General features: G+C 43.3%; 2 protein-coding genes and 4 long non-coding RNA genes across 22 annotated transcripts; 4 read left to right on the forward strand and 2 right to left on the reverse strand.

The window, feature by feature from the left end:
* The first annotated feature begins 50 nt into the window (after nt 1–50).
* LOC124203899 (serine/threonine-protein kinase tousled-like 2) lies at nt 51–9,423 on the forward strand. Of its 15 annotated transcripts, none has more exons than XM_046600779.1 (12): nt 86–930; nt 1,002–1,126; nt 1,198–1,287; nt 3,726–4,097; nt 4,397–4,831; nt 5,026–5,343; nt 5,534–6,028; nt 6,114–6,919; nt 6,993–7,246; nt 7,332–7,657; nt 7,723–7,838; nt 7,908–9,423. In XM_046600779.1, exons 3-12 carry the CDS (start codon nt 1,239–1,241, stop codon nt 8,160–8,162), a joined length of 3,426 nt encoding a protein of 1,141 aa, XP_046456735.1. In that variant the 5' UTR covers nt 86–930; nt 1,002–1,126; nt 1,198–1,238; the 3' UTR covers nt 8,163–9,423. The 15 variants fall into 15 exon arrangements, with proteins under 15 accessions (XP_046456737.1, XP_046456747.1, XP_046456748.1 ...); XM_046600783.1 differs by having other exon boundaries at nt 6,117–6,919; XM_046600781.1 differs by lacking the exon at nt 1,002–1,126 and having other exon boundaries at nt 51–362.
* A 1,651-nt stretch (nt 9,424–11,074) lies between these two features.
* Nucleotides 11,075–17,898, forward strand: LOC124203901 (probable 3',5'-cyclic phosphodiesterase pde-5). Of its 2 annotated transcripts, XM_046600795.1 has the most exons (15): nt 11,075–11,261; nt 12,154–12,461; nt 12,572–12,655; nt 12,725–12,830; nt 12,908–13,267; nt 13,380–13,514; nt 14,514–14,734; nt 14,795–14,976; nt 15,035–15,269; nt 15,341–15,417; nt 15,479–15,659; nt 15,717–15,947; nt 16,009–16,878; nt 16,943–17,143; nt 17,210–17,898. In XM_046600795.1, exons 3-15 carry the CDS (start codon nt 12,572–12,574, stop codon nt 17,585–17,587), a joined length of 3,261 nt encoding a protein of 1,086 aa, XP_046456751.1. In that variant the 5' UTR covers nt 11,075–11,261; nt 12,154–12,461; the 3' UTR covers nt 17,588–17,898. The 2 variants fall into 2 exon arrangements, with proteins under 2 accessions (XP_046456751.1, XP_046456750.1); XM_046600794.1 differs by lacking the exon at nt 11,075–11,261 and having other exon boundaries at nt 12,281–12,394.
* Nucleotides 11,668–12,254, reverse strand: LOC124203914. Its single transcript, XR_006878673.1, has 2 exons — nt 12,134–12,254; nt 11,668–11,975 (listed from the first exon to the last, which is right to left on the reverse strand). It is a non-coding gene; the product is annotated as an uncharacterized LOC124203914 (long non-coding RNA).
* A 341-nt stretch (nt 17,899–18,239) lies between the features above and the next one.
* On the forward strand, nt 18,240–19,739 carry LOC124203916. Its single transcript, XR_006878674.1, has 2 exons — nt 18,240–18,762; nt 18,874–19,739. It is a non-coding gene; the product is annotated as an uncharacterized LOC124203916 (long non-coding RNA).
* A 265-nt stretch (nt 19,740–20,004) lies between these two features.
* On the reverse strand, nt 20,005–21,592 carry LOC124203917. Its single transcript, XR_006878675.1, has 4 exons — nt 21,533–21,592; nt 21,370–21,471; nt 21,072–21,307; nt 20,005–20,264 (listed from the first exon to the last, which is right to left on the reverse strand). It is a non-coding gene; the product is annotated as an uncharacterized LOC124203917 (long non-coding RNA).
* A 415-nt stretch (nt 21,593–22,007) lies between these two features.
* On the forward strand, nt 22,008–23,559 carry LOC124203918. Of its 2 annotated transcripts, none has more exons than XR_006878676.1 (5): nt 22,008–22,131; nt 22,196–22,331; nt 22,416–22,576; nt 22,642–22,939; nt 23,089–23,559. It is a non-coding gene; the product is annotated as an uncharacterized LOC124203918 (long non-coding RNA). The 2 variants fall into 2 exon arrangements; XR_006878677.1 differs by having other exon boundaries at nt 22,008–22,102.
* Nucleotides 23,560–23,917: the final 358 nt, after the last annotated feature.

A 23,917-nucleotide genomic window follows, 5' to 3' on the forward strand; every position in this document is an offset into this window, starting at 1 on the left:
GAATTGAAGCTTAATCCAACCAGGCTAGTAAACCTCGTTGTATACTTTAGTATAATTTCTTGCCGTTGGTTGCCGTCGCGTTTTCATGTGCCACAGTGCCCACAGACAGACTATGTGAATTTTTGGTCTCGCCGAAGTTTGTGTTCGAGTGAGCGTGTGTGTAGAGTGTAGACAAGCAGCAGAGAACTCGATTCCCACTCTTAACTATCGCGCCATTTAATAAAAGTACAAGTCGGGAGGAGAAGTTATCCATCCAAGAGGAGCAGAAGAGGAGAGAGGAGACGTCAAAATCAACCATAACCATATTGATTTGATTCCGGAAACGGAGCTTCTGTGGTGTGGTGTGCACAGCAGTCATTCTGGTACATGTATATTCGATCGAGATTCCTACTTCTCCGGCCCTTGGGATTATATGGTGTACTTTTGAAAGCCTCGCGAGCGCGAGGCAAGATTGTCAATTTTGTTGATGAGTTTTGACTACGACAAATAGTCTCGTCGCCATTTTGACCTGTGTGTGCAAGTGAGTTTCACAGAAAGAGAGGGGGGGGTGGTGTGCTGCTGCCTGCTGCCTATTCGTATGGAATATTTCATCCGAGCCCGTTAGACACACATTCCTTTTTTTTCCCCATTATTTAACGACAACGAGAGATTGAGAGAAGGGCGATTGTGTTTTCCGTCTGGCTGCAGCCATGCAAGTTATTGCTGCAGCAGCACAACCTTCAGTTGTTTCTTCTTCAACTTATAACCATTTTCGATTCGGCTTGCTTACATTTTGGTAACCCATCCGTCAATCAAAGTGAACTGTCTCGGCTCGAACAAGCCACACAGTTTGTCGCAGAGTTATAACAGAGAGAAGAACTCAAGAGCCTCTGTAATCCGCGGCCATGGTGCATACCGACAGCCATATCTCGAAAATCTCTCTCTGTTCTGGTAAAGAAACTTAAAATTGTGAAAATAACTGGGTTTTTCGTTACTGCTCTTTTTCGATTCGGCGTTTCAAGTGCCATTTTGTTGAAGGACTAGAATTACTTTGACCAAATTGCTGGATGAATGGAAAGTTTTATCCATTTATGTGAATCCAGACATTTCATTCATTCATCAGCTGCCATGTTAAATTTGCTACCCAGTAAATTTTGCATTCTCCATGGGTGTGTGCCTTTCTTTCTGACTAATGGTTGTTTCTATTTCTCTTTTCAGTGTCGATGAGATGAACTTGCCAGCCAACTCTGTCCTTCTACATGAACCATTCTGCGTCTTTGCATAGCTGTTCACATCTCATAATGTCTGGTGAGTAACAACTTGCTAATTGTTGGTGTCTGTGTTTGCCTAACCCGTCTCAGCTGTCACAACCCAACAAACCATTGTCTAGGCAGATGACGATTCATCCACCACCACCACCACCAGCTAGTACTAGGCACAAGCTCGATTAATCAGGATTGCAGATGTGATCGTGCATTATCAAGAAGCTGTTGTGCATGTGAAGACTGGTGTTCAGTGATCTTTGCGTTTATCAGTCAGTGCTGTGTAACCTGTCGTACTCAGGAATCTGATCTGACATTTGATATTGAATGGGGAGGCAGAAAGTCAGCATGTTTATTAAGTGTATTTCTGATGAGTGAGCTAGTTTAGAAAAGTAAGTAATCTGCAGCCATTGCTTCTTTTCAACATGCCAGTCAAGGTTGCCATCAAGTGTGTCTACTCACACACACACACACCAGGCCCCCCTGTCCTTCCTATATCCCCCCCATCACCACCCTCCAGACGTCATACGTTTGTCCGACCGTTGCCATAAGAGAGAGAAACAACCCACGATACAACACACACATAGGAAAGGGGAGGACGAAAGGAGAGAAAAAATAAAATGACCAGCAATGGTATCGATTTTTTTTTGAACGTGAACATTGGGTTTAGGGCCGCCTCTCCGCCTCCCCAATACTTCCGTGCATCTCAATAGATCTTAAAAAGGGAGAGAGAGAGGCAGGGACGAGGCGAATAGAAGGGAGAAGAGAGAAAGAATGTGGTGACGGAGCGCCAGTGTGTGTAAAAGGAAAGGATGGAAGAAGAGTGGAATGAGAGATAGAGAGAGAGAGTAACAGTACTGTGTAGTGTATAGTAAGCTGCTGCTGCAGCCGCAGAAGCAAAAGCAAAGGACTTATAAAGGGAAAAGGTATATACGTATCGGTGTGTGTGTGATATGTTCAGTCAAGGAAATAGCTAAGAGACTAGCTGGGGGGGAGGGGAGACAAAGTACTAGTATGTGTGTGTGTGTGTGTGTGTACTGTTCGCCCAGTCTGTTATTGATCCGCGATGGGCCTCTGGACTAGACTCTCACACACACACACAACACTCTTTAGTATAGTATACTAAACAGTACTACTGTACTATGAGTCGGTTTGGTTGCCTTATGAACATAGACAGCCGACTTGTCTCCTCCGGCGGCCAGTTTGTGCCGAGTTTCTCGCACTCCTATTTTTCTCTAACCAACCAACCATCCGTCCGTCCGTCCGTCCGACCCACCCGCACATCGCCCGCTCTCTACCGGTTTATTTCTTCTTTACTTTAGCTTGAGCATTTTTTTTGCTATGCTACACCTTTCGGACTTGGATCAGAGCCCACCACCGCCATTCTTTTTCACTTCTGTGGCATTTGCATTACGTTAGTAGTCGAAGCTTGTGTGTGTGTGTGTGTTATAATCACCCAGGGCAGTCCCCATGTCACCGACAGGCATAGCCTCGATTCTATTTCTTTCCCGCTTGTCAAGAGAGCGCCCCAAAGAACAACATTTTTAGGTACTAGTGACTGGTGGTGCATTGTGGATAAGGAGAAAGAGAGAGAGACTAGTAGACAACTTCCACCTCCGACCTAGCCCGCGCTCCAGGAGTTGCATCCGGCAACTTAGCGAGCGCCCACCAATAATCGAGTCCGTGTGTCCTGGAGCTTTTGGTTGGGGACTCGTTAATTCCTTTTCTTTCTCTCTCTCTCTCTATGTATGTATGTATGTGTGTTGTGTGTTGTGTGTTGCTTATCTCTTTTCTTTCTTTGCCCTCGCGGGCTGTTCTCTTTCTCTCCTTCTTCTTCTTCGTCCTCTTCTTTCCATTTTCTTCGTCTTTCAATTCCCTTGAAATGTCCCTGATTGGGCGTCGTCGACTGTTGGGCGATCAAGGAGGAAAAGAGAATGAGAGAGAGAAGAGTAAGAAGCAGAGAATGAGAGAGAGAGAGACACAAAACGATCGATAGAACAGGCAATCTGTGCCCCCTCTCCGATCCCCCGAACCGCCACTATACTAGGCGAGAAGAAAAGTGAGAGGCGTAGATGTCTAGTAGTGTACTTTGTTGTATTCCACACACATCCAGAAGAGAGCCAGCAGAGAAGCAGCAGCAGCTTTTGACGTCGTGACCTCCTCCCTCACACGCCACCCACTATATAGCGACCCCCTTTACTTTCTCTCTGGACCGGCGTCATCGGGATGAATAGAAAACCCCACCGAGCGACCGACCCACCGCCCGCCCGCCCAACCTGCCAAAAAGTCAATGCCCAGACAGTCTTAGTGTGGGGTACAGTAGTAGGATCGGGATTGCAGGAGGGGGACGGCATATTTTTCGGGATCCGTCATGGGGGAGATATTTTTGAGTTTTTTGGAATCCTCAGCATTTTGAAAATATTTCATTTTCTTTTTGTGTGTGGTTCTACAAACAAAAAATTTGTTGTTCCTCTATGTGTGCAGGTCCTCGGGTGGACAATTTCCAGGCGTTAGATCCACGCAAGCAAGAGCTGCTGGAGGCCCGCTTCCTCGGCATGAGATCGACGTCGAATCCGGCCGGCGGGAGTGGCGCCACACTGCAACATCAGCAGCTTCAGCAGCATGCTGCGACTATGGCTGGATCCCACTCTGCTGGGCCACCGCCGGGTTGTCACGTCATGACAGCAGCGGCAACCAACCAACTAGTACAGCAATCACTCCAACAGCCTAGTCCGTCCAGTCTCCTCAACGCCTCCGCCAACGCACCGCCACTACCGCCACAACAACAACAGCAACAACAACTTGCAACTCCCCAGTTCACGGCTGCCTATACGAATCCCTCCACCAACAATCATGGTGAGAAGAGATACACTCCCCATTCCCTCCCAACGATCCCCCACCACCACCAATTTCTTTTTTCCTCCTTCCATCCCTGTCGTAGAACATAAATATGCGTGTGTTGTACACGAAATGTGGTCGGACCGGTTTTCTTTTTCCATTGAATCGCTTCAACCCTTTGAATCCAGTTGCTCAGTATTCCCGTCACGTTTTTAACCCTATTGACATAAGACGACCAAGATCGATGATGAGATAAAAGACCGGCAGGACCATTTTTTAACGATTTCTTTTTTTAATTCTATTTCCAAAAAAATTAGGTTCGGGAGGTTCGGGCAGCTCTGGAAGCAGTGGCTATTCCAACCCGAATCAGCCGGTCCTGTACAACTTGCCGGCGCCTGGCGGTTTGGGCGGTGGGTGCCCGCCAACTAGTGGATCTACTCCTTTGCAACATCAACAACATCTGCAACAACAACAGCAGCAGCACCAGCACAACCAAGATTCGAACCTGAGTACGGGCTCTTCCGACCGGGAACTCATGCGACTCAACGACAACAACACGAATGAAGAACTACGGACACCTGAGCGCGGTGGCAGTAGTGGAGGTGGCAACAACAGTGGCGGCCCACAGCAGAGGATTTCTAGCTCTAATGCGATAGCGGCCAGCGTCGGATCGGCCCAGGCGGCCGCACCGACTACCCCCACCGAGCGGAAGAGAAGACGGAAAAATGCCGACGACACGGTGGCACCTTTAGGTAATTCCTCGGCTGTTTCTGTTTTGTTTTTTAATTCTTTCCTGACTTTTGATTTGATTTTGACATTACAACCCATCCAAACCCTGGTCTTCCTTTTCTACCCTGCCACCCTCGCTTGTCGTTTCTGTTCTCTTGGCTTTTTTCCTTTTCGTTTTTGTTGGTTGATACGATTGAATCATTTGGAATGACATTAGGCAAACAATCACGTGGAGACAATAAGAAAATCAGCGAATATTTCAAAGGTCACCCACCGAATAGCCCAGGCCGTCAAAGCGGGACCAAATCCCCATCTCCAGTTCACCAGCAGCAGCAGCAGCAGTTGCAGCCGATGCAGAGCCAACAACAGTCTTTCATGGGAGTGCCCAATATTTGCCCGTCTCCTCAGGGCGCGGCGACTACCACAACAACAACAACAGCCGCAGCAGCAGCAGCAATCACGGCGTCCTCAACAGTGCCGTCGTCGACTGCCTCCAGTTATCCAAATTCGAACATGAATCATTCGGCACCGTCTGGTGCGTTTCTTTCGCTTTTACTACACCTCTACCACCTACACCCGCAACTACCTACTACCCCCTTTTTGGCCTGCTCTCCTTATTTATAACTTTTGTCTTTCGGTCCTTTTTTTCGTGTTGTTGTTGGTGGTGTGGCTGAGATTGAGAGAAAAAGAAAATTTCTTGACGCAATTCTATTACCGTCCATCAGGTGGCATTCCAGTCAACAATACGGTGATGGTGACTGGAAACGGAACGCCCGGCGGATTCGGATCCGGGCTACAACAGTCTCCTGTAGCCCAGTCAGTGACAGCCACAGGTGCCCAGGTGACTAGTGGGTCGAATCAGCCGATCGCGGCGGCCGGAGGAGTCCCAGCAGCTTCCACGCCCGCAGGAGGAGTGGTGGGCGGATCTGATGCCGGATTAATGCAACCACCACGAAACCCGGCGCCTTCGACACACCACAAGAAAGTGGGCGTTGCCGTGGTCTCTTCAGTGGGCGCCATCGGCGCCGGTCTTGCCGTCTCTGCTGGCCTGGACGGCACCAATAGCAGCGGTGGTGGCATCAACAGCAGCAGCAGCAGTCCGGCCGGAAGCACAACGAGGCGGAGAGGTGTTGCCGCTGCCACAATTTCCAGTGTTGCCGCTGTCGTCGCAGCGGTGGCAGGTGGCGGGGCCGGCCCCGGTCCACCTCCCATCGTGACCGGTAAGTTTTATCGTTGAGCTCTGAAACATTGTGAATCTCTAGAAATGACTTGATTTTATTATCGATTTTATTCTCTCGTTCAAAGTAGAAGTCAATAAAACACAACAACAGAACGAGCTGGAGCTCAAAGAGAATCGGATAGACGAGCTGTTGCGATCGAACGAAGAATTATCGGCCAAAGTGTCTGCCCAGCAGAAGGTGGTTGACCAGCAAAAGGCTTCCATTCAAAAGTGTCTAGACGTTGTCAAAAAATTGCTGATCGAGAAATCGACCATCGAGAAGAAGGAGGCCAGGGCGCGATGTATGCAAAACCGGCTCAGGCTCGGCCAGTTCGTGACGCAAAGGGTCGGGGCCACTTTCCAGGAAAACTGGACGGACGGCTACGCTTTCCAGGAGCTGGCCAAGCGACAGGAAGAGCTGAGCACCCTGCGCGAAGAAATCGACAGGCAGCGTAAACTCTTGTGCAAGCGGAAGCCGACCACGTCGGAAACGCCGACGGGAACGACCCGGAAGCGGACGGCGGCCGGCAGCGGCAGCTCTAGCACCTCTTCCGGGCGAGACTCGTCCAACAGCAACAACCTCCTCAACGGGACGGAGAGTACGCTCAAGTCGGGCGACCTCAACCGCGACTTCAACATCCAGGAGTACTACGAGGCCGAGGAGATCCTGAAATTGAAGCAGAACGCTTTGAAGAAGGAGGACGGCGACCTGCAGCTGGAAATGGAGAAGCTGGAACGTGAGCGCAACCTGCACATTCGCGAACTGAAGCGGATTCACAACGAGGACCAGAGTCGCTTCAACAACCACCCCATCCTCAACGATCGGTACCTGCTCCTCATGCTGCTGGGCAAAGGCGGCTTTAGTGAGGTCCACAAAGCCTTTGACCTCAAGGTACTTGTTTTGATTCCTTGTCTTGTCAATTATTAGAAAAGTGGGGCATGTTGACAATTTGGCGTTTTTGCAGGAGCAACGGTACGTGGCTTGTAAGGTCCATCAGTTGAACAAAGACTGGAAGGACGACAAGAAAGCCAATTATATCAAGCACGCTCTCCGCGAGTACAATATTCACAAGCAGTTGGACCATTCAAGAGTCGTGCGGTTGTTTGACGTTTTCGAGATTGACGCCAACTCGTTCTGCACCGTCCTCGAGTACTGCGACGGCCACGATCTGGATTTCTATCTGAAACAGCACAAGATTATCGGCGAACGGGAAGCCAGGTACAAAAAAACAACAACAACAACACTCACTCTCGGCTATTTTTCCTAATTAAAATGTTGTTGTGTCTTTTTGTTTTTACTTCAGGTCGATCATTACGCAAGTTGTTTCGGCTTTGAAATACCTGAACGAGATCAAACCTCCAGTCATTCACTACGATTTGAAGCCGGGCAACATCCTGTTGAGCAACGGTAGCATTTGCGGTGATATCAAAATCACGGATTTCGGCCTCTCGAAAATCATGGACGAGGACAATTACAATCCGGAGCACGGCATGGATCTGACGTCGCAAGGCGCCGGAACCTACTGGTACCTGCCGCCGGAATGCTTTGTTGTCGGCAAAACGCCACCCAAAATCTCCTCCAAAGTCGACGTCTGGAGCGTCGGCGTCATTTTTTATCAGTGTCTCTATGGTAAATCATTTATAACTTTAATTTCAATTTAACCTCCTACAATTTAATTTGTTTTTTTTTTGCAGGTAAAAAACCATTCGGACACAATCAGTCGCAAGCCACCATTTTGGAGGAGAACACCATACTCAAAGCGACTGAGGTGCAGTTTCCCACCAAGCCAGCTGTTAGTTCGGAAGCCAAAGTAAATACGAATGAAATTCAATTTTTAAAATGAAGTGAAATTAACTTTTTATTTGTTTTTCCCCGTTAGAACTTTATCCGGCGATGTTTAGCGTATCGCAAAGAGGATCGAGACGACGTGCTGTCACTGGCCCGTCACGAATACCTGCAGCCGCCTGTCTCAAAGCACGGGCGCCAGTCAGCTCAAGTGCAGCAGCAGCTGCAACAACAGCAACACCATCACCAACTACAGCAACAACAGCAGCAGCACCAAAGTCAGCCGCAGTCGGGACTCTTTACTGGAGCCTTTGTCAGTTCGGGAATGAACGCATCCAGTTCGTCCTAGACCCAGAAAGAAACAAGACAACAAACAACAACATCAACAACAACCAAAAGACTAAAAAAAAAATGAAATAACGAGATAACATTGAAAAACATGAAATGAAGCACCTGCTCTCGATCCTCCTCTTCTTCCTTCTTTACTTCTCCTCCACCGTGATCAATTGTCAAAAAAACAACAAAAGAAAATAGCAGGAGAAAAGAAAAACCCACCCTCCCGGCCCCTCCCAATGAAATGCTCTGTCGAGGACTGGAAAAAAACAAAACAGGGGAAGGAATTAATTCATTTTTTTTTTCTAAATTCAAAAGTTTATGCGAGTGAGAGTGTGAGAAAATAATTGTAAAGTACGTAACTATTGAAAAGAAGAAGACGACAGAAAATGATGCCAGTGTATCTCGTGTGTGTTCGTGTTTCAAAGAAGAAGGAGAAAAAAAAAGTGAGAGTGGTGTGTGAAAACGTTTGCGCTCGTGTTAAGTGTGTGCCGTGTGTGACGTTGTTGGTTGCTGAATACCGACGAACCAGGTCTGTGATGATGCCTCCTTTTTTTGATGATTGTGCGGCCACTTCCCCCCCTATCCCCCCATTACTACCCCCCTTACTTCCGTCATCCTTTACCGACATCGGCTTCAAGCTACAATTGATAACTGTGCGTGTGTTTTTTTTTTCGAGTGTGACTACCTACTCCTACAAACTGGCAAACAACAGCACCCGATCGGAATTTTAAAAAATATATCCAGCGGATCATAATTTTTTTTTTCCGGCGGAAGGCGGAAGGATTATACAACACGATATACTTCTTCTAATCCTCCCATACATCATTCGTCTCGTGCTGCTGCTCCCTCCCTACTCTTTTTCCAATTATTATCAACATATTTGTTTGTTTGATTATTTTTTTTTCCCTTCTTTCCTTTTGGGTCTTGTTCATATCTTCCCTCCATCATTTTCATTCTCTCTCTCGTCACCATTAATCCATTTGTCAAACCGCGTGTGTGTGTGTTTTGTATGTGCCGCGACCTCCCGACCCTCATCGTGCGAGTGCGATCTGCTCGCGCTGATATTTAGACAATGAGGAAATTCTAAAGAAGGAAAGAAACCGGCCAAAAAAGTCTGCTAATTATTTTTTTTTTTTTTCGTTTTTCTTCTTCCTCCTCCGCCCAGCCCTACAATAATGTTATTTGCCGATTCCGCTCCATCTTAATTCACGTTTTTTTTTCTCTCACCCCTCCCCACATCTCAAATTCCTTTATTCTCCGTCATCCAAAAGTCTTTTTCCGGCCAATTTTTTCAATGACGATTGGTTCATTCAAAAGCTGCTGCTGCTGCTGTGTGTATGTGTGTGTGTGTGAATTCCCTCATTTATGATATGCAGATGATCGCTCCTCCTCCTCCCCCCAATCTTTCTAATCTTTCTCAATTGAATTTTTTTCTCTCTTTACAATGACCGTTTGATTGACAAAGAAATACTTCTCTCTCTCTTGCTCTCGAAAAAAAAAACAGAAAAACAAAAAAGAAACGGCAATCTTTTTTCATACACTTATCGTATACCGATATACGTATATAACAAAACATATTTTTTTTTTAAATTATCATCGATTCATTTATTTTCGAGATGGAGAGGAGAAATTGATTCAAACACAATCCTAAGGGAAATTCATTTTTATTGAATGAACGCAGTGACAGCAAGCAGACGACGTCGTCGTGAAAGACCCTGTCTTTCATCGACTCATTCCACCACTATCAACACCCTCAGAATTGATTTTGCACCACGCCCTTTTAAGTAACGCAGATATTTGTTTTTATTACAATTTTTCATGTCATACCACACACACATCATACACACACGCAGCCACTCCTCCCTGTTTTTTTCCCCTTTCCAATGAACGATTTTAAAAAAAGAAATGACTTGGAAGACGAAAAGTTTTGGACTACAAACAATTGCGCCGCGTTAATATAAATGAAAATAATAGACGTGCAAAACAAAACATGATGTCAAAAAAAGCAAAACCAATTTTTAGCATGTGTTTTCATTTGTGCTTGTAAATAATAACAATAATTATTATTAATTATGGTGATGATTTTTGGATGATGAAACTCCTTCACTGATTTGGGCCAGGTCGCATCGGAGTAGTAGACCCAGGAAAACTTGCGCGGAATCTATGATGAGAGAGAAAATAGAAAATGGACAAGTTCTCTTCATGAATTGAACAGTGTGACTAATTGCCGTAATGTAATAAACCAAACCCCTCGTTCCTTTTGTCGTCTTCTTCTAAATCCATCAAAATCAAGACAAAATGATGAACCTATTTCTGATTATTTTTTAAATTATTCATGCGCCTATTCACTGTCTCCTTCAAAAATTTGTGTTTTTCTTTTCTTCAAATTCCTGGATATTATTAACTCCCTTTTTTTAGTTATCAAAAAAGATCCTTGTAATATTTTTTCCTCCCAATCCTTCCTGCCTTTATTCCCATTATTTCCGTTTTTTTTTTCATGCAAAAAGAAAAGAATGAAAGAAAAATGGCGATTGATATTTATCGTCGCCGAAACATAAACGGGGTGACAAACAACACGATCACAAAAAAATGCAAAAAAAATCAACCAATTTGTTTTTCTTTTGTCAAAATTTATTTCGGCTAATTTTATTTGCTACTTCCTCCTCTAGCGGCTACTTAACGAATTAGCCAAATTTCGTGAATTGTCAAAAAAGTCTCAAAAGACTCTTATTTAGTGATGAACCGATAAAACATTCTTCTTTTCATGAGTCATGAAACAGACGACACCAAGGACGACGTCGATGAAAGAAAGAAGTCACGGAATTAGACACGACGCTTCTTTTTGGGGAAGGGGGCGGCGGCGGCCATGATGTTATCCGATAGGGCCCTCTATAACCGTGACGGCCGAGTTCTGTATGCCAGTGCCAACGGTCCGTGGTGTGACGTGGTGTTACATGTCCGCACTAAAAGGAACAGGGCCGGTCGGGCGACTCGTTGAATGTGTCTACGCTGCATATTATAATCCCGGAGACACACACAGTGTCACACAAGTGACTCCGCCCACCGTGAGCTTGGTTATACAAAACGACGGGGATGACACGTATTATTACACGTAAGCATCCGATAAAATAGAGACGAGGAAATGTTCAAAAATAGCTCGCAGTCTTTTCATACATGAACGCCGAGTAGCGTATATTTCCAGGGTCTTTAACCAGCCAACCCAACCGTGCACACACACACAAAGACATTTTGGATATTTTTAAAAATGAACTTTTTTTATTTTTTGTGGGTTTTTAGCTGCTGGCTGGGAATATGGTCGTGCTCGTTCAATTAGAAAACAACCTGTTACATATACAATGGGGATTTGAAAGGGAACAAATCTAAAACCACAAAACTATTAAGCTACGTTGAAATGCCTGTGGGTTATGGCGGTCTATAAATAGAAATCCGTTCCGTTGGACACACGCTGTGATTACAGACAAGAGTCCCGAATTTCGTACACGTGGATGGCAGTTCCATTAGCAGCGCTCGACTTCCCATTTATTCCCACATTTCTTTTCTGGGACAGTAATTATAACGATAGCGAACATCGATGAATTCAATATCATGCCAGTCGGCCTTGATCCCGAGAAAAACATTTAATATCCAACTCTTTTAACGAAAAATAATGAGTGCATGTTGCTAGGGCCGAGAGCGTGAGTAAACAAGTTTCTTTTGAAAATCCCGTCAGGCACCACTTCTTGCCATCGTACGGACAACGGGAGAACCATGTCCTCCTATCGATCCACCTGTTTTTCCTCTTTTTCAAATATCGAATAACAGTCTTCTGTAAATATAAATTGTAAACTTTAATCACGTTGAAGAGAAAAAGGATTTAGAACGCGATGAAATTACAACTAGACGTCTTTTTAACCAAAATTGAATTTTGTCTGCTAGTTGAGAAAATGGCGACGTTTGTTATGAATACTGACAGTAACAGCCTACCTCATCATTTTCGTTCGTAGACTCGGCTACAATGTTCTTCTCATTAGTCTATGGATAGAAAATGATATAGGGATCCCGAACACGTGAACGTATCGAAGAACTGAGCACATCTCACTGACCAATTTCGTTCGTGTGTATCGAATAAATTGCATTCGAAAAATAAGAAGGGTCGAAGCCCCCCTCGAAGGCGCATGTTTTCTCATGACCAATCCGGTAACCCACGGTAACCCGTCTTGGACTGCCCACTGTAGACCAGGAAAGGTAACGACCTATTGGAGGAGGCCGTCCTCTGATGATCCAGTTCCATGTACTGCTTTTGGATTTCTAGGTATATTTATTTCGACCAGTCTTCACTGTTGAGTCTTTGCTGTTGGTTGTGTTTCCTGTGAACTCGTGTGAACCCTTTCATAACCCTGGGGTTGATTATTGTTATGACAGATGTCTCTTTCAACAAACGAAAGCATCAGCAGCCCAGAAAGTGGTCCCATCATTCAGTTGGATCACTCAACAGTTGACGTACAAGTAAGTGGGTTGTTGGTTGTTAACCTAAACTTGCATGTTTTATATTTAAGCTACTTATTGCTAAATAAGGTGCGGATATTTTCCTCTTCAATGGCATCCCGAGGCGCAAATCAGCCGAATACCGCCCCATTGGCCGCTGACTTGACTATTCGTTTGCCTCCCGTTCAGCACTCTGGTAACCATCATCCTCTTTGTTAGGATCGGCAATCGATAATATAATAATGGTTTATTTGTTGTTTCTAATAAATTTAGGATCACGGAATCATTCGGGGGCTCGCACGCACATCACAGAAGGAAGTGCGTGGAAAGGCCAGCAGCAGCAGCAGAATCGGCCTTGCCCCGCTATTGTCGGAGGAGGAGCGACCCTAAATCCCGGTTGGCTTCCAACTGATACTGGAGGTCGCGTGAATAATAATCCAACTAATTACGCTAACCGACGCAGAAGTCCCAGCCCGTCAGTTAGGAAATCTCCCGCCGTCGGCCATCAGACAACTAATCTGGCAATGGGGGCTACTCATCAGCAGCACCGACCCAATAACGTCTCCTCGGCACGATCTTCATATCACGCAGGGTGTCAGCATTCGAACCAGTCAAGGATTCCCGTCTATCAACGTAATCAATCATTCGACACGGTTCAGAGTCTCTGGGTTTTTCAAAACCTTCTAATCGGGTTGGACTTTTTTTTTTCCATTTTGCAATTTTTTTGGTTTCTGGGCGTTTACAGTTTCATCCTCGATTTCATCGCCTTCGGCATCACGCTCCTATCCACAGCCGCTGGAGCTTCTCATTCCAGCCGTCCGAACTCCGCATCGATTTTCCTACCACAATCCAGCCGTGGCGGCGATGGCAGCAGCAGCAGGTTTTGATTGACTCCTCTATTGAATCCCATTAAGTCCTCCCGTCTCAGCGGGAAAAAGAGAAAAATCCTTTTCCCGTTTATCTCGGTGATGGTATAGGGGGCGCGTTGAGATTGGCGGGCATTGATAAGATAATAATACAAAAACACGCAACACAAAGCCCTCGAAACCCCGGCACATAATCATCAACATACGTAAGCTGCGTGTGTGTGCCCCGCCAGATTATTACAAAATGGTCTAAGGAAAAACTCGCTGGTTAGTTAATCTTTGAGCTGAGAGCACGATAGCAATGATTGGGCATGAGTTCCACATTTACGTCATCAACTGGTCGCAACCTTAAAAAAAAAAGACACTCGCCCTTTCGCCTTCGGTCGTGTCGCATCTCTTCAATACCGAAAATTTTTCGTTTTGGCCGCATTTCCAACAGAAAAATCGTCTGCGCATCACAGCAGTTTGAGGCGCTGCCTCGGATTCATTTCGACAAAACAAACAACAAGATTTCATTCAGCATTACAGGAAATCAGTGGAAGCGTCGAGTTTAAGATTTTGGTTTTTCAATCAAGAGGTTTAAAGCTTTTAAATCCCCTCCCCAGTGATTATGTGATAGTGAATCCGGTTTTATTTCTAAATCGAATCAGGAGTAGAAAATCCAATCGACAAAGTTGTTACCCTGACACTGCTACTTGTTTCCTGTCGCGACAGCTAGTGCAACTAGACGTAAACGAATGTCGAGAGTTTAATTGAGTGTATTTTACGATCGAATAGGAATGCGAAAGCCTTGATACTCTTAAGGAAATTTACCTCAAATATCCCTTGTGATTAAAGTTACCGAATTGTTTATAAAGCTGTGCTAATCCTCGGTGCTGCTGTGTACTTTTGCTGTTGCTGATAAGCCACGTTGTAAAACATCATCACCTACATTGGTGTCGCTGATGAGATATCGCTTATAAAATCTCAAGTTCCGTTTGATTGTGTATACGTACTAAATTCACCTCTACTAGGCAGGATGGGAGACGGACCGTTGAGCAGCAAACACGTCACTGATTACCTGAAAGCCAACAGGGGATTCTTGGAACATCACGTGCTGGAACATGTCGATGCCGCCACTTTGGAACGTTGGTACATGCGCCGGGTCTGGAGAGAAAAGGCCATCAAGTCGCCAACGGTCGAGAATCCGTCGGAGGAAATGTTGAGCAAGAAGATTAGCATGTCAAAATGGAAGGTATCAAGTTCAGTATCTTTTTAAGGAAAAATGTTATTGACTTGAAAATGTTTTTGACAGTTCTGTAGGCACACTGATAAGCGCCAAATGCTGGAAACCCTCATGAATTCCTTATCGACACAGCCGCAACCTGGCAGGATACTATGGGAACTAGCGTGTTGCGTTGCTTCGTCGGTAGGAGCCGACGGATTCATTCTACATCTCTCGCATCCGCAAACGGGAGGATTCCGCGTCTTTAGAAGGTACTTGCGCTAAATTGATTTGCTCTCGGATCGTTGATTAATTAAATTTTCGCAACAGCTGCGACATAGAAGCCGATATCGACAATGGAATTTTCAACTTGAGAATGGACCAAGAATTTGGCGGATATGATAACGATGAAGAGACAACTGGACCCGGCGACAATTTCTACTCCCTGTCAAAGAGTGAGAATCATACGGTCGCTTCTTACGTAGCTAAAAATCGCCACACGATAACAGTGCGGGATATTCGTCGCCCGGATTCTAGATTCAAGGACGGAAGTATCTGTTTAAAGGTGAGGAATTATTTCTGAAATTAAAATCTAGCGCCAGACATTTTAACAGTTGATTTCAATACTTTAATTAGGAAGGAGGCATTCACATTCTAGGAGCGCCAGTCGTACAAAATGATGGGACCCTGACTGGAGTCATTGAACTCTACAGGTGACTTATTATTAAGTTCTTGCAATTGAAATGTTAAAGTTTGACTTTTTCACAAGTGCAGACGATCTACGGAACATTACAAATCTTCTCGAGGGCCATTCGCACAAGATGACGAAGAAATCGTTAGTAGTTTTCTAGTTTGGGGCGGGATCGCTTTGCACTACGCGGACATGTACCACGCATTGGCCAATCAGCGCAATTTGCATCAGTTTCTATTAACCGTCGTTAAATCCATTTTCCAGGTAAAATTTTACCATCAGAAGGAAAATCACTTTACCTAACACCCAAATTTTGCACAGGATATGATTAGCATGGATACGGTGATTGCCAAAGTAATGACTTTTGCGCAAAAATTAGTGGACGCCGATCGGGCATCTCTTTTTCTTGTGGACCACAAATCCAACGAACTTTACGCTCGCATTTTCGATATGGGCGACGGAGTAGGTGATGGACAGACCCCTGCAGCTGCCCAAGAAATTCGTTTTCCTATCGGTACTGGCATTGCCGGCCAAGTAGCCGTCACCGGGAAGGTAAACTAATTTCGTGGAATTTCGTTGAAAATGAACAACTACAAAATAATTTTATCATTAGGTTTTAAATATCCCTGACGCTTATTTGGACCCGAGATTTAACCGAGCTGTTGACCACCAAACGGGTTATCATACGACATCTATTCTGTGCATGCCCATATTTATACAAGGGCAGGTGATTGGGGTTATGCAAATGGTCAACAAGCATCACGGAACATTTAGCGCTGAAGACGAAGAATCGTTTGAACTTTTCGCCGTTTATTGCGGATTGGCCCTGCACCACGCCAAGTTGTACGACCGGATCAGAGTGTCGGAGCAAAAGTACCGCGTCACGCTCGAAGTCCTTTCGTATCACAATTGCTGTACAGAGGGTGAATTCGAAGCGTTGCAGCAACTGGATGGCAATGCCGGCGTGACGGAATCAGAAGAATCTGAAACTCAGTCGGTTCAACAGCAAGTCACGACGACTGTTGTCGGCTTGGACCAGTTTTGGTTCAGCGCCTTCAGCATCAACGACATGGAGAAAGTCCACAACGCCGTCTACATGTTTGTCGATTTGTTTGGGTTGAACCAGTTCGAGCGGGACTCTCTCGTCCGTTTTATGTTGACTGTCCGCAAGAATTACCGGCGCGTCCCCTACCACAACTGGACGCACGGCTTCGCTGTGGCCAATTCCATGTACGTGATACTCAAACGGGCGCCGGATGCTTTCAAGCCGCTGGAAGCTGTGGCTCTTTTCGTAAGCGCTCTCTGTCACGATCTCGATCATCGTGGGAAGAATAATAAATTTATGCTGGATACGGCCTCACCGTTGGCGTCCATTTACACCACGTCGACGATGGAGCATCACCACTTCAATCAAACTGTAATCATTTTACAACAGGAAGGCCACAATATTCTGGGCAAACTTAAAAGCGACGAATTCAAAGAGGTCTAACATTCTGCTTAATTTGACATGTTTTTAGTGAATTTTATTGATTATTTTTGTTGTACAGGTGTTGAGGAATATCAAACATTGCATTTTGGCCACGGACTTGGCTCTCTTTTTTCCCAATCGAGCCAAATTAGCCCAAATTGTTGAGAAAGATCAGTTTACCTGGGACAATAAAGATCACAGACTTTTGGTTCAAGCCATAGCCATGACGGGATCGGATTTATGTGCATCTTCAAAGCCCTGGGATATTCAATCTGAAACGGTATTACATTTTTTGGGTGATTGCTTCAAAAGAATTCATTTATTTAATTATTTCATAAATTATTAGGTTAATGTAATCTTCCAAGAGTTCTACGAACAAGGAGATGCGGAAAGAAAAGCCGGTCGTGTGCCAATCCCAATGATGGATAGAACTCAACTGCACTTGCAGCCGGATTCCCAGGTCGGTTTCATATCAGGAATCTGTATCCCTTGCTATGGTTTACTCTATCGATTGATTCCGGAGACCAAACCTTTACTGGACGGCTGTCAGAGCAATTTGGAACGGTGGAAACAACTGGCCAAGGAGAACGAAAATGTTCAATTAAACGGTGTTGTAGAGTCTGATAATGATGGATCGACGTCGGCTAAAGATCCGAAACACTTGCTTACCCGTGCAATCTCGCTTCCTAACCGGTCAAATAACGATCTCGACTCGCCCGAGTGAGTATCTTTTGTTTGTTTGTTTGTTTTGCTTTGACACATTTGTTTCAAGGTGTATCACAAATTGCCACCGATTCATATGTGAATTCATGTCTATTGATTTCCCACTGGATGGAATGTATTAAATTAGTTAAAAATCTGACCGTCGTGCACGGTAACAATAATTGCTTTACAATCTTGGTTCCAAAATTTCCATTTGTTCTATATTGTAAGCTATTTGGGTTTTTTGGGTTTGTTGTGCAAGACCCTTAAATGTTCAACATACTGGTCACAATGGATTAGTACTCAAAGATACAAATAAATATGTGAAAAGAACGATGTAGACCTACTTTTCTAAATGTAAGTACATGAAATCTCATGCATCGAATGGACGATGGTTCGGGTTGCTGACAGTAGAACTCCAAAGATAGAAGAACCCCAATATTTTAAATAATTTCTAAAGATTGCTTTGTATGCGACAGTAGAACTCCAAAGACATAAGAAGTTCTACTGTCGGGCGCTGGAGTTCTATTGTCGGGTATTTTTAATAATATTAAAAAAGGAGTTCTTATGTCTTTGGAGTTCTACTGTCGTTGGAGTTCTACTGTCGCATGCAAAGAAATTTTTAAACATTATTTAAAATATTGGGGTTCTACTGTCGGTGGAGTTTTCTGTTTTTGTGTCTTTGTACGTATAGTTCTATGGTCGCCATACCGATGGTTCAGCCTTCAGGTATAAAATTTACCAGATGTTGAGTCCTCAGAGTTGATATTTCACAATGTAGGCTTTAAATTATTTGTCAACTTGAGTGTATCTGCAATTTTCAAATAACTTTCAGTTTTTTTTACAACACGAAGGTAAAGGATTTGATTGCATTGCTTTTGCCGCCTGATACAGGCGATTGTATAGCATCTAGCGGAGAAATTCTTTACTGCCTATCGGCCATTGCCATTCATCGTCTGCTACTTAATTTTTTCATTTCTCACGTGGTCGGAGTGGAGACGGTGGCCTGTCACGCCTGATCCCCATATTCCTGGAATTTGGAAATTCCTTGCCCAGTTGGTTATCTCTCTTCTAATTGTGCTACCAACTATTGTTAAATATAATTTGTTGTCATTTCGTTTTCATTAAACATTCCTCGCTGTCAAACAGTAAAGATATTTGTTCTTGTCCAGCCCAGCTTGTGATTCATTGCTCAAAGTAACTTTCATGTTGAAATTTTCCAAAAATAATTTTGTTCTGGTTTCATTTAAGTTAAGAATAGCTAATGAACCTAAACATTATTTGTGTTAATCTTTCTATTTTATTCAGATTTCCTGACTTCAGAAGTTGGTGAGGTGTTAAGTGACGGTGAGGTGTTAAGAGATCTGCCAGATTGACCAGGACTCGTGTTCATCACCAAATTATTTCATGTAGTAATTTATCTATGTTTAGTGAACACACAATTTCCAAGTCTGATTCCTTTTTCTAAGTTGAGACATCACAATTTTTGTAAAAGGTTTTCTTTGTGTTAGGATTCCTTTTTGACAGGAAAATTAGAAGTTTTTTTTTTGGGGGGAAAGAGGTACTTTGGATTCTTTCATTTTATTTCTGAGGGTGGATGAGGTGGCAAGATTCAAACTTAACTGTAAATTCCTTGACCCTTGTTCCGTGGCGTTGGAGGACAGCGTCATTTTGAGGTGACAGTATTTTCGAGTATTGTACATTTCTTTTGTTCATGTTCCCAGAAAATTGACTCTTTTTAAGGTTTCAGCCATGTCAATCGATTTCGTAATGAATGGTCTCAATTAGATATTGTTTCTTATTAGCTTTACTTTACTTCCCCCCGAGATTAGTTGCTCCTGACTAGTAATTGCTATTTTCCGTATCGACTTCTTCCTAATATTAATTGCCACAATCTTCTCCTGACTGAATGTCTTGGATGCAGTTTTATCACGGCCATGTTTACAGTTTGACTGATGGGAGATTTCACGCAGTCATACAATTAACACAGATTGGGATAAATTTTGTTCTTTTATTTGAAGACATTTCTAAAAAGATTTTCCGAACATCAACCAGCTCTTTCTCTTGCTAAATAAACTATATATATTCGTTTACGATATGTAGTGTGTTTAAAAGTATTGATTCTTAAAGTTGAAATGTGTAATTAAAAACGGAAATAAATAGTTGGAATTGCATTTATTTTCCCACCTCTGCCCACAATTCCTCCACTTTTCATACAATATACATACATACAAACATACATACATACACTTAAGTTAACCCGTTGGCTGCCACGCCATACAACCCGTAGGTTGCTCTCTACTTCTCTACGCGCCACGTCAGAAGGATCCATGACCAAGGTGGGACTTGCGATTGCTGACAAGTCCGGGCTGACACGGTGACAGGAGAAGATGGAATGCACAACCTCTAGAATCCATCACCGTATCGACAAGGGGGGAAGTCCCTATGGTGCATTGCCTAACAGGGCCTTTCGGCGAATCTGGGGCTGGTGCAACTGTCCGACCCCGCGGCAAATAAACCACGAGACCGAACAGCGCGGGCCCGTGCTACAGAGCTAACATGGGGGACCAAAGCGTGGCAGCCAACGGGTTAACTAACGAAAACATATTACCAACAACAAAGGATGTTCCGCAACTGACATTTTTGACACTCTGGCGACGTTTTTGGTGTCGGTCTTCTCAACGTCTCCTCTGCAATATCTGAAAGAGAAAACAATTCTTATGAAATGACATGGCAATTAAAGTTACACATTGGTAAAAGGATCAGATTTTCTGCTGTAAACTTAAACAGGGCACTTCTATTTGCTTAAAATCTAGCTGGCAATTCAAAAAATATACGCAGAATAGAGCTCACTTGCTAGTTTCATGCAAATTTTCCGGAACTAAACCGGAAGTAAGCGATAGCGCCTTAACCATTGAGCTCCCGTCAAAATAAACCAGATATTCGTGATCTCCATGAAATTTGGGGTCGATTAGATGTGATCTAAACGAAATCTAAAATTTGGCCAAAATCGAGAATTTTCCTGAACTATATTAGTTCAGGAAAATTCTTGAAACCGGAAGTACGCGTACGTACAAACAAAAACATGAACTTTACCACAAATTTGATGAGGATCACGAATATGTGGTTTTTTTGTGCGTCAAATGAACATTTACTGAACTACTGACTGAAATAAGAAAAACCGGAAGTAGAAAAAAAAACCATTATTAAAAATCTAACAAGTGAGCTTTGTTGGAGGGATAGTTATCGTCAGTTTTCACTAAAAAATTTCCACACAACAGCTGCCGATAAATGTTTAAAGAGATTTGCAAAGTAACTTAAACTGACTGTTTTGACAGCTGAAAATGATCGAAAAGCCATCTAGCGTTGGAAAAAAGAGTTCACAATTCTTTTACGCGCAAGAAGGGCCTGATTTTGGTATTATTACACAGACAGAGAGTTTAACGCTATTATTATTATTAGATTACTAATAGATAATCTACGAAAATAAGTCAATTGTCCGGTACCTGGCCATAATTCCTTGGTGAGTGACTGCAGGTGTGTCACAGCAACTGAAGTGATCCAACTCGCCAGTAAAGCAAGAAAAGTTGTGTAGCAGCACAAGAAGCGCTGAAGCAGTGAAGCTGGATGAGCGTACGTCTTGAAGATGAGGATGGAGCAGAAAGTTGGTGGAAGTCCCTAGCTTCTGTCATGGACAAAATCCAGCATTGACTCAAGGATGTCCGTGGGGATCTTGCATGCTCTGTAAAAAAAAATGTGACATTAATGAAAATATAAAAATTAAAAAAGCATATCAATCTTTACCTTTTATAAGAAGCACACTGAAATGTTCATGATGAAAACTTGTAATAATCGAATTACAGCAATCAACTGCATTACTCCTCAGGTGGGGTAAATTTCCTGATGCTAAAGAAAGGGTTATGAAGTATTGTACAGTAGCGTAGTGATAGGTGATATTGATGCTTACCTTTATCATATGAGTGATGATTTAGTAAGGCATTTGACGTAGTGTGGTTGGTGTGGTAGCAGTAATGGGAAAATACCTTATACCCGCACATTTATATTCCACTATATGTATGCTTCAAAAATGGGTTTTAGGCTTTTGACAGCATGGGGATCTAATGGATGGAAAGTGACTGAGTGCTAAGAAGTCAACTTGTTGGGACGATGGCTGACAGTACATAAGCTATGGATCTAGTATTTGAAGAAATAAGTTGGTATAATATGAAAATAAGGAAACTAGGTCAAGATAAACCTACACAAGATACGAAGATCCATTTGGTATTTGAAATCACAGGAATATAAGTATAATTAGCAAAAATTTGTTTTGTTTCGCCCATTTTTTCATCTCGTTTCATGACATGGGGACGTAAACAACAAGTGCGATAGTGGCGACATCTAGTAATGAGTTTTGAATCATATGTTAGTTGCACAATCTCGGTAGCACACACATATTACATGGACATTACAAGTCGTAACTTTCAGTCTTTCAAAAGTTCCTTCAAAACAAATTAAAACGTTAAAAAACGGAGATCGGGTAATGAGTCTAATTTTTTAAAGTAATAGGTAACACTAACACAATCCTTAGCTAATTATTCTTACTGCATTCTTTACTAAATGTTTTCAATAGTTTCAGGTGAAGTTTTCACGTGTACCTGGCCAACTAGGTGCTCGTGAGTCGTGACAATAGAAATAAAATTGCCTAAAATCCAATAATCCAAGTTCGCAAGCTATGTCTTCTGAAGCTAAACAATTTCTGTTGCAAGGTAGTTAATTTACCAAAATTTATCTGGTGTTCTTTCTCTGTTCTTTAAGGTTTATAATGTTCACATGAACTTTTCCCTTTCAAGATTTTGTAAATCTTCAAGATATTGATGTCTTCGCCAGATCCAATTCTTTGATGCTATCTATTTTGCGGCACAACAGCAAGAAAATGCTGCCACTTAAGATTTTGTGGTAATCGCCACTTTGTTCTAATTTAGGAGGGCAATGTGAGATTGATAGGTTCGAGGTATTGCTTTCTGTCACTACAATATGGTTTGAAAATCTAAATAATTAAACATAATCTCCTTTCAGGTTAATCCCTATCATCTGTTATGGAAACCTACAAGAGATTACTGGAATTGAAGACTAATAATTTGCGAAGGTGTTCCCTTCTTTTCTGTGGCCCGTTTCCCTAACTAACCACTAACCAGGTCAATCACTATCACAATCACTGATAACCAGGAGGATGAGGAGGGCTCTGGTCGAACGGGGACTTGGACGACGGATTATCTGAGAAAAACTTTTGGAGGGTCATGAGTCTATCCGGAAATCCTGCTATGACTAATCGCTCCCTAGCAAAACTGGCCTCGTACTCTTCTTCACCGGCCAGGTAATATCCCTGGTCGCAGACAATCAAGGCAGTATCAGATAATGTTTCAGGGTTAACTCTTGAAAACAATTAAGTGACGTTAATTTGTCTTTTCAAAGAGCATTTCCATTGATGCTGAAGATTAATTCATTTTATTTTAATTCTACTAGGTGTTGTTTATGTTCCTGTCATTGCTGCCCGATGTGGCACGTTGTTGCAGCCTATGCTGGTGAAAGCTCTTATTGCATGAAGTTAAACTGGCTGTTCCTTGGTCCTGCTGTCGTGTTAAATTGTAATCGTGTCTATACAGTTTACTGTTTTTGTGTTAAGAAAAAACAAAAACAGAAATATGGGGATGTTTTATGTCAAAAAAATAATAAACATGTGTTTGGGATTGGGATAGGAAAGTAGAGGATGTAGTAGGGAGGAGATTTCAAGTATGGAAAAAATCAATTAATCTGTAACACAACAAACATATACCTACTAATTAACCTCCAAACTCCACAAACTTGTAATCTTCAAACCCCACAAACATATACCCAGCATATACCTACCAACTCTCAAACTTACACCCTCAACCCCATAAACCAGTGTTAACTTAACAAAATGATGTATGTAATAAATAAAAAAGATACATTTAATGCAAACTTTTATTATTTTTCTGCAATATATTATAAAATCACTTAAAAGAGCGTCCGGTTCAAGACGTTTTTCTTCTGCACGAGTTAGAACGCAACCCGCCACCACCGCTGCGGCAATGAGACAAAAAGCGATGGTCAAGTTTTGCGGAAATCTGCATCGTCTTTGTAACTTGACTGACGGAGATTTCCACAAAAAATAAATCATGGCTATTTGTTTCATTAGGTAGTGGATGCATTGTTTTAACTCGCACATGCTGTTATAGGACATGTCTACGGCCCCCAGAGATATGTATCTGGACCGAGAAGAAGAGAGAAGTACGAGGCAAGTTTTACCGGGGAGATGTAGTCATACTAGGCT

Source organism: Daphnia pulex, chromosome 10 (genome assembly GCF_021134715.1).
Source record: "Daphnia pulex isolate KAP4 chromosome 10, ASM2113471v1".
NCBI classification, from domain to species: domain Eukaryota; kingdom Metazoa; phylum Arthropoda; class Branchiopoda; order Diplostraca; family Daphniidae; genus Daphnia; species Daphnia pulex.